Genomic DNA, 10,003 nt, shown 5'->3' with positions numbered 1-10,003 from the left:
TCGGAAAGGGACTATAAAGATAAATGAGTGGGCCATAACATCATGAACTGGCCACTCATCACAGAACAAAAATCCCAATTTAAGTGATAACTTGAAGTGTGGGTGGAACAGATTCTTTGATGTCAGGGCTTCAGTGGCCTCTGCAAGTCTCCACTGGCACACCTGCCACTTTTAGGACCAAAAAACTGCAGGACAAGATCTGTAATCATCAATATTTTCACTTCTTGCACACTAATCTATGGATGGTGGTTTTAATATTTATATTTTACTGTAATTAAATTGTAGAAATGTCCATTTTAACACCACAAACAAGGCTATATTTACATTGTAACCTTGGACATGCCTATTCAACAGTAAGCCCCATTGAGTTCAATGAGCCTTTCTCCTCAGGTGCATACAGGATTGCAGCCTCACTGTATACAAAAGACAGAGGTAACAATCTTGTAGCAGATTTTGATAGTAAAAGGTAAAGGTACCCCTGATCGTTAGGTCCAGTCGCGGACAACTCTGGGGTTGAGCGCTCATCTTGCTCTATAGGCCGAGGGAGCCGGCGTTTGTCAGTAGACAGCTTCCGGGTCATGTGTTCAGCATGACTAAGCCGCTTCTGGCAAACCAGAGCAGCGCACGGAAACGCCATTTACCTTCCCGCTGGAGTGGTACCTATTTATCTACTTGCACTTAACATGCTTTTGAACTACTAAATGGGCAGGAGCTTTACCGAACAACGGGAGCAGTGACTGAGTCTCAGGGTTCCTGAAAGATTAAATGCATTTCCCCCACCTAATGAAGAAGGACGGACTTACAATGTCCTCTGTTTTGTTATGTATTGAAGAGACCAGGGAATCAGCTCTATTGAACTCAGCAGTGCTGATTTCTGAGTAGACCCATACAGGATCACAGTTTTATTGTTGCAAATGCACAAAGTTATCTTATTGAGTTTCTGCCAGGTTTCACTGAATGAACATGAAGATTATATTTCAAAATTGTAAAGGTAATGTCCAAAATATTTAGTAATACAGTCATACTTTGGAAGCCAAATGGAATCCTTTCTGGAAGTCCTTTCTACTTCAAAAAGGTTCGATTTCCAAGGTGTGGCTTCCAATTGGCTCCAGGAGCTTTCTGCAGCCAATTAGAAGCCACGGAAACCCCACCAGACATTCAGCTTCCAAAAGAATGTTTGCAAACCAGAACACTCACTTCTGGGTTTGAGCCGTTCGGGAGCCAAAAGGTTAGACTGCTAAGGTATTCGTCAACCAAGGTACAACTGTACCATGTTTAGAATTTCAGAATTTGGTTTAGATTGCAAAATTAAGAACATGAGAAGAGCCTGCAGGATCAGGCCAATGACCAATCTGGTCCAGCATCCTGTTCCCACAAGAGTCAGCCAAATTCCTGTGGGAAACTGGCTTGAAGGACCCAAGCACAAGGGTCTTCTTCCCTCTGGTTATTTTCAGCAACTACCGGTAGTATTCAGAAGCAGCTCTCAATGTGTGATTGCCAGCGAAAGTATTCCTGACATATAGGTACGCAAAGCTCCTGCACGTTAGAAATGCATTCAGGGCACACAAGAAACCCTTAAGTAGAGCACACTAGTACACATTGTACTTAAAGGACACAGTATAGTTGAATCTGGCTGATCTATACCAGATGTTCCAGATAGCACAGTACACTGTGGGAAGTGTACCAGAGCAAATGCCTTCGCTGGCCAAGAACACACATACATGAAAGGCAGATGAAGAAATGAAAAACTCAGACAAGGCTCATAGACCGATGGCTGTGCCATTACAGTTTCTGGGAATGCAAAATAATGGTCATGTCAAAAATTTAAGGGTTGCTTCCTGAAATACTCAAAACAAAAAAATTTTTTTTTCTTTCCAGTAGCACCTTAAAGACCAACTAAGTTAGTTCTTGGTATGAGCTTTCGTGTGCATGCACACTTCGTCAGATACACTGAAACAGAAGTTGCCAGATCCTTCTATATAGTGAGAAGGTGGGGAGGGGTATTACTCAGAAGGGTGGTGGGAATGGGTGGTTGGCAGATAGCTGAGATGAGCCTGTTGACGGCTCTTAACGACTGCAATAGGTCTTACAGGAAAAAGCAAGGGGTGAGAAGGTGAAAAATGGCTTTGTCATGTATAATGAGATAAGAATCCAATGTCTTTGTTCAGACCAGGTCTCTCCATGGTTTTAAGTTTGGTAATGAGTTGCAATTCAGCAGCTTCTCTTTCCAGTCTATTTCTGAAATTCCTTTGTAGTAATACAGCTACTTTGAGATCTTGTATAGAATGTCCTGGGAGATTGAAGTGTTCTCCTACTGGTTTCTCTGTGTTGTGATTCTTGATGTCCGATTTATGTCCGTTTATTCTTTGGCGTAAGGTTTGGCCTGTTTGTCCAATATAGAGAGCTGAGGGACACTGTTGGCATTTGATGGCATATACAATGTTAGACGATGAGCAATTAAATAGTCCCGAGATGGTATGTGTGATGTTGTTGGGGCCAGTAATGGTGTTGTCCGGGTGTATGTGGCAGCAAAGTTGGCATCTGGGTTTATTGCAGGCTCTGGTGCCAGTGTCCGTGTTACGTCTGGTTGTAGTATTATTGTGGGTTAGGAGTTGTTTAAGATTGGGTGGCTGTCTGTAGGCAATGAAAGGTCTTCCTCCCAGAGCTTGAGAAAGAGAACTGTCATTGTCCAGGAGAGGTTGTAGATCTCTGATGATGCGTTGTACTGTTTTGACTTGGGAGCTGTATGTGATGACTAGAGGTGTTCTGTTATTTTCTTTTTTGGGTCTGTCTTGCAGTAAGTTCTCTCTGGGTATCTGTCTGGCTCTGTTGATCTGTTGTCTAACTTCATCTGCTGGGTATTTTAGTTCTAAAAAGGTTTGCTGTAGATCTCTTAGGTCTCTGTCTGTAGAATTGGAACAGATTCCTGAAATACTATTAAACTCATTGATCTTCCAAGTTGCGGGAATAAACAGTGTTCTGTACGTTCTAGGTACTTTCCAAAGGTTTGTGGGCAAGGATAAACAAGAAGTGATTGGAATAACAGATTTGATACTTGGAGTCAGGATGCATCACCTAGAATTCTGTTTATGAGTGAGGATATCTACACAGAATTTGCAGTAGTGACCTGGCACTTAAATTGAAGTTAGATATTAAATAGCCTTGATTTTTAGCCATGCAGTGTTATTTTTTTTAAAGGAGAAGCCCTCTGTTCATGTTCCCTTGTGACTTCAATCCAGGAAATGGGGGAAATACCCCCATTTGCAGCACTTTCCCCATAAAATGTACAGTGGAACCTTGATTTTCAATCCATTCCAGAAGTCTATTCGACTCCCGAAACATTAGAAAACCAAGGTACGGCTTCTGATTGGTGCAGGTGCCCCGGAAACAATAGCCAACAACCAAGTTGGACATTTGGCTTTTGAAAACATTTGAAATCCAGAACACTTACTTCCTGGTTTTTGGCATTCAGGAGCCAATTGTTCATCAACTAAGCCGTTCAAGAACCAAGGTTCCACCGTACTTGGATGTATTGTTCCCAAGTACGTGGAAGTTTATTGTTCAGGGTGAAGAGATGGCTCAATTCATTCTTCTGTGCTCCTTGCTTTTCACCCCTTCATTTCACTATCAAATTGCCATGGAAATCTCCATCACTCTTGAAAAGAAACCAATATAGTCCTGATTGCAAAGCAGAGTGAAATGTAGCAGGCATATTATACAGACTCCTTTCAACCTTTAGAATATCATATTGATCAGGAAGCGTGATATGCTTGTGCTTGGTTATATTGCTATCCATAAGAATGGTTTTATAGCCGGCTGCCTTAAATTAGGAGTTATTAACTATAATATACTAGGGAATTGTAGAAAACCAGAGTATTATATTTCATGGATACAGAAAAGGCATTTGGCACAACAAATTGTAGCTTTAAATTGGATCTGATGCTCAGTGGAGGCCTATTAATGGTACAACCTGTTTGATCTCTCTGGGCAGAAGGAATGTAGAAATGCTTGATCATTTTCATTGCTTTCTTTTAAGGGTCTCCATTACAAGACAGCCTTCTTAGGTTGGTAGACTCTCCATGGTTAGAAGATTTTAAGGAAAGACCTGGAAGACCTGCTCCCTGCCTTGCAGGGGGTGGTGATGATGATGGTTATGGTGATGGTGATGATGTAGGTTGTATTGCCAGAATCAATGCTGATCTCCATATGTTGTCTTTCAGCTAGATCTAATATTTTCTAATCTAATGTAATGCTTTGGAATTACTTCAGATGTGTTTTCCATGAAGTTCCATTTTGTGGGGTAATTGCAGCCTCATACAACCAGTGTGTTTAGTACCAGTTAATGCATGAAGGGGTTAAGACCACAGAACTCTTTTCCTAGACTTTGGTCATGCCCCCTTCCCTCTGATGATGAAGGCTTAGAGAAGTGCTTTGTTTATTCAGCCCACCATGTGAATGCCATATGTAATGGAGGTCTGAACCACGGGCTCCTGGCTTAGACCATGTGCTTATATAAACTTTACCATATTTTTAACCCAAGGTTTCTTCCAGTTTTGCTTGCTGCTTTATGGGAAAATGCATGAATCAAACTTTAGAAGTTTGTAAGTAAGAACCATTTTAACTTACTAACCAATGTGCTCTGTCAAATGCTAAAGGAAAGCACTGGAACTGACTTAGAATGGGATATTTAAAATGGTCAAATTGCCTATATTCCCATGCTTTACTGCTGCATGTTTTGTGACTTCAAAAAACTCTTCCCTGGGCTCTCTCTTACTGGAGAGTATTTAGTCCCACCTTTGGATTTAGGAATCCATTGAATTCTTTTTAATTAACCAAATAATTGACACATTGTGCTTAACAGAACTTGCACACCATTCTCTTGAATCCAAAGCCCCTTGTGATTGCAGTGTTTCCAGATGCTTAGCTTTAGAAACTACAGTGGCCCAAAAGCTCCCTTTTCACGCTGATTGGGTAGGTTTTGGACACAGCTGCAGAAATAGTACTGGCTGTTTTGAACTCACCTGGTGCCACTGCCTCAGACTATGACCTCACTGCATAAAGAACATTCAAAGAAAAGTTGACAAGCTAAGAGCATAAGCTTTTATTGTCTGCAAGTGAGCAGAGTCTTAAAACTTTGAATTGCAGAGATCACTTTCATCACAGCAGTTGAGTTTATAATGCATGCCATTTTCTGGGTCATCACTTGTTGCATCACAGGCGACATCATCCTTCTTCGAACAACCAAGTATTTTTTCAAAAACTTCCTCAGCTGAGAAAAGGGACAGAAAGCAGGAAAAAGGAGGAGAGAAAAGAGTGAATGTTTGCATCACTATTGCCACCACAATGATTAACTGAATTTCACCTAAAAGATCTAAACTGCTCTCCTTTGAGCTGTGCCCCCTACTGAGAGTTCTGCAGAGCTTAGAAATAAATAGTCTGGTAATACTGATGACTGAAGGAAAGAAGAAACACAAAATTTATTACTCTTGGGGAACAAAGCTGTTCTAGGTATAGGCACACACTCCTCCCCTGCTCCCTAATCTGCTCTAGCAGAAACCCAGAACAGGTTTAAGCAGTTCATATGGGAAGGAAAGGTGTGTGGGGGATACTTGTTATGTGATCAGACCTTGCTACCCACATGCATACTGTGGGACATTGCAGTCAAACATAATTGTGCATGAGTGCTAGTTAGTGTATGAAGGGGTTAATACCAGAAAACTGTGTTTTCTAGAATCATTGAGGTCCCACACTGTCTTCTCCAGTGAGGGAAGAAGTCAAGCCTTCTCTTCCTTTCCACACTCTCTTCCACCATTCAATGTGTCTGAGCTTGCTCCCTACAAGCTCAGACTGCGTTTTTGAAACTAAACTTCTATGTTTTCCACCAAAGAGCATTCTACCTGATTTCTGCTTGCCGCTGCGTGGAACAAATAATAAATCAGTCTTTTGCATCTGTAAGTAAAGCATTTGAAAACTTCCTTAACAAGGTATGGTGTTTTAAATGCTAAGAGGGATAGAAATGGGTCCACTGCTTTAGTGGATTAAATGGGATATTAAAGCAGCTTTAACAGCCTATCCCCACGCTGTCCTACTGCACAAAGTGTGACATGATTTTAAACCCTGCTGGGTCTTTCTGTGTGCTAGCCCTGCTCTTTGGATCTAGGGACCCCACCTCTTCTGTTGTTGAAATGCGTCACTAGAATCTAATTTTTCCACCCCCCACATTCCTCACTTAGTGCCACATTGAATTCTATTTCCCTTTATTGTATCGCTAAGCCCCCCCCCCCCCAAAGACACTTAAGGGGAAAGGGAACATGGAGCCCAAAGAAGGTACAACCTTATAGCAAGTGGGTTTTTTTACCTTTATAGACAATGAGTGCAATACACTGTCCTTCACCATCAATTTCACAGGTACTCATTTTGCATTTTCCTCCTTCTTCCATGGCTACGCACACTGAACACTGGAGAGCATCTGCTCCAAAAGACAAAACCAAAGTCTCATGTGAATAAACGAGGGTAGCCTTGTAGCCATTTGGTTGGAAATCTTCATATTCTCGGCAAGAAAGTAATCCCTTAGGTCAGGGTTTCCCAAACTTGGGCCTCTGTTTGTTTTTTGACTACATTTCCCATCATCCCTGACCACAGATCCTGCTATTTAGGGATGATGCAACTTGTAGTCCAACAACAGCTGGAGATTGTTAACTTTTTGGGGACTATGGACATATTTATAAACAAGAAAAATTGACATGGGCAACACATTGCAACCAAGCACACATCACTATCTGGTCTATGGGTGACAAATAGGGCTCTTCTTTCAAGTCTTGCCTCCTCAAGGGGCGGAGAGGGGATATCGTAGGTACCAGGGATGTGCCTGTGGATGCATATCCACTCATGGGTGACACTTTGGCAGCCCCTAGGTTACAAAAACAACATTGACGGAATGTTCACAGACAGTGTACTTCAAAAAAAGAAATGGAAAACTATCTTGTTTTCAGAATGCCTGATTTCAGATTTTTGAATCTGTAAACTTACTTTCAGACAATTGAAAAGGGGTAATGGGCCCAGGCTCAGCTTCCTTTCCTTCTGTCCCCTTCCCTTTCCTTCCTTCCTTCCTTCCTTCCTTCCTTCCTTCCTTCCTTCCTTTCTTTCTTTCTTGTATTGGTATCTTACAATTGCTGCCCCCATAGGCACACAGGGGCAGGCATCCCTTTCTACATTACCATTCCCCAGGAAGGGACAGCACTGTCAATTCCTGAGATCACAATTTTGTTTTGCCACATGGCCTCAGAGCTGCTCTAAGCAGCTGTAAAATACTAAAGAGGGAAAGAGGCATTCCACAGACCACCTCTTCAGAATATTCAATATTGCTGCTTGAAAAGCTGGGTTGATTTTTCCTTACATAATTTGCCCCAAATGGGATTAAAAGGAGTTGGCACAGGATGGAAATACATTAACCCATCTGTCCCCAGCTCTGAGATGATGGAGCCCATGATTTGACCACAGCTTGAGTTCATTCTGTATTTGCAAAGTATCTCTACCGAGATACCTCTACCCTGGCATTCCAATTTAAATATTAGGAAGAGTGGCATGCGTGCATGCATAAATAAATAAATAAATAAGTATATCTCAGCGGGCTGTAGCAGTCGGCAGGAATGGTGCAGATGTGAAGCAGGACCACTCCATCCGCTCAACTGCGACTACTGTTGTCTTTAGCTCTCCCTCTCCTTCAGTTGTCAGCTAAAAAGAATCCTTCCGTCAAGCGGCAGCAGATAACAAAATCAGGGTCATTTTATTGGCTTAGCTAAGATTCTATGGAGGAGGGAGAAGTTTGGTTTGGTTCATATTTTGATGTGAATCTACCTAAGTTACATTTTCCTTCTCCCTTGGCCCAGTCTACCTGCCTTGAACCTATCTCTCTTGGTAGATATTGCTTTCCCCAACTCTCGGAAGAAGAAGAAAACATACCTCCAGGTATAAGGCACAGGAAAGCACAGATTACCAGAAAAAGTTGTCCTGGGGTGGACATCTTGGAAGCAGAAGACACTGTGTATGTTGCAGCAGAACCCTAAGTAATAGAGGAACAAATGCACTTGATTCCACCAGAGTAGAAAAGCTTCTTCCTCTGTTCCTGTTAACACCACCCTACAGATCACAGTGTACTCAGAAAGGACTTATAAAGATAAACTGGTGGGCGGTGACATTATGAACTGGCCACTCATAACAGGACAATAATGATGTGTGGGAGGAACAGAGTCTTTTAGCTCAGGGCTACAATGGGCTCTGCAAGTCTCCACTGGCACATTTGCCCCTGCAGGACAAGACGTGTAATAATACATACATACATACATACATACATACATACATACATATTTTTATTTGCATTCTGCCTTTCTACAGTTCAAACCATACTCAAGGCAGCTTACATAATGAAAAAATACATAACTACAACATCTCAAAAGTAGCCATCAATAGTAAATGCAAAACCAAACTGAACAATTTCAATAAATCGCAGCAGAAGATACAAAAACAAAACAAAACAAAAAACAACCCAGCAGCCACAAGAGCAACCACTCCCTCCCCAACAATACCTCAAGCACCGCCCTCCCAGATGAGGTGTAAAAAGGCCAGAGCTTCATGTTGCATGCCTATTTAAAAATATGTCCCACTGAGCAGAATGAGACTCATTGCTCTGATATTTATATATACAGGTGAAACTCAGAAAATTAGAATATCGTGGAAAAGTTCATTTATTTCAGTAATTCAACTTAAAAGGTGAAACTAATATATGAGATAGACTCATGACATGCAAAGCGAGATATGTCAAGCCTTTATTTGTTATAATTGTGATGATCATGGCGTACAGCTGATGAAAACCCCAAATTAACAATCTCAGAAAATTGGAATATTAAATGAAATCAGCAATACAAGGATTGCAAATAGAGCAATATTGGACCTCTGAGAAGTAGAAGCATGCACATGACGTGGCTCCCCAAATCAACACAGACTGTGGAAACGTCACACTGGACTTCAAGCATCTGGCATTGTATGCCTCCCCATTCTTCCTTCAGACTCTGGATCCTTGGTTTCCAAATAAGATGCAAAAGCTGCTCTCATCAGAAAAGAGATTTGGAGAGCCACATCATCAACTGGTTATGGTCCACTGTGCTTCATTAAGTCCAGGGTCAACACAGCCATCTACCAGGAGATTTTGGAGCACTTCATGCTTCCTTGCACAGATTAACTTTATGGGGATGCTGACTTCATTTTCCAGCAGGACTTTGGCACCTGCCCACACTGCCAAAAGTACCAAAACCTTTTGTATGCACAGCCTCTTCAAGATAATGTTGTCTTGTCTTCAGAACATCTAGCACATGATAATGGAACGAGGAATCTAAGTCCAGGAGGCATCTGGGGCGAGTTGAAAGTTGAACAGAGAAAGAAACAAGGAGAAACAATAAGTTAAGGTACAGTGAGTGGGTACACCACCACCACAACAACAACATTTATATGCCACTCTGGACAGCTCTTCCAAAAAGCTCACAGGGGCATACATGGTTTCCCTACTCCCCAATTAATCCCCGCAACCACCCTTGAGATAGGTTAGACTGAGGGCCCAAGGTCAACCAGTGAGCTTCATGGCCAAGTAGGGATTTGAACCCTGATCTCCCAGGTCCAAGTCTGACACTCTAACCACTACACCACACTAGCTATGGAGAACCGGGGATGCTGAAGGTGCTATCCATCTCTAGCTAGCAATAGTCCTAGGACACTTATGTGCCTCCTCTCTTGTGAATGCCTGAGGAGGGCATTATGTGAAACGCTTCATACCACATCGGTGATGTAAAAATATTTCTAACAGCCTTAGAAGAACTTACCTTCAGATGCAGGAGAAAGGATAGCACAGAATGCAAGGAACAGGATCTGAAACACTATGGACATCTTCCTATCTGGAGGCTTCTGTGTGCCACAGCACAGCTGAAAGTTATGGAAGAAGGAAGACTAGTCT

General features: G+C 42.0%; 1 protein-coding gene across 1 annotated transcript; it reads right to left on the bottom strand.

The window, feature by feature from the left end:
• Positions 1 to 5,086: 5,086 nt before the first annotated feature.
• Positions 5,087 to 8,147, bottom strand: LOC310758234 (uncharacterized protein). The gene is made up of 3 exons (XM_083604158.1): positions 7,963 to 8,147; positions 6,359 to 6,469; positions 5,087 to 5,269 (listed from the first exon to the last, which is right to left on the bottom strand). Exons 1-3 carry the CDS (start codon positions 8,021 to 8,023, stop codon positions 5,127 to 5,129), a joined length of 315 nt encoding a protein of 104 aa, XP_083460284.1. The 5' UTR covers positions 8,024 to 8,147; the 3' UTR covers positions 5,087 to 5,126.
• Between the last annotated feature and the right edge of the window lie 1,856 nt (positions 8,148 to 10,003).

Source organism: Podarcis filfolensis (genome assembly GCF_964270895.1).
Source record: "Podarcis filfolensis genome assembly, chromosome: 3".
In the NCBI taxonomy this organism is placed as follows: domain Eukaryota; kingdom Metazoa; phylum Chordata; class Lepidosauria; order Squamata; family Lacertidae; genus Podarcis; species Podarcis filfolensis.
The sequence above is the reverse complement of the archived record's forward strand: the minus strand, read 5'-3'. Positions and strand labels throughout refer to the sequence as shown.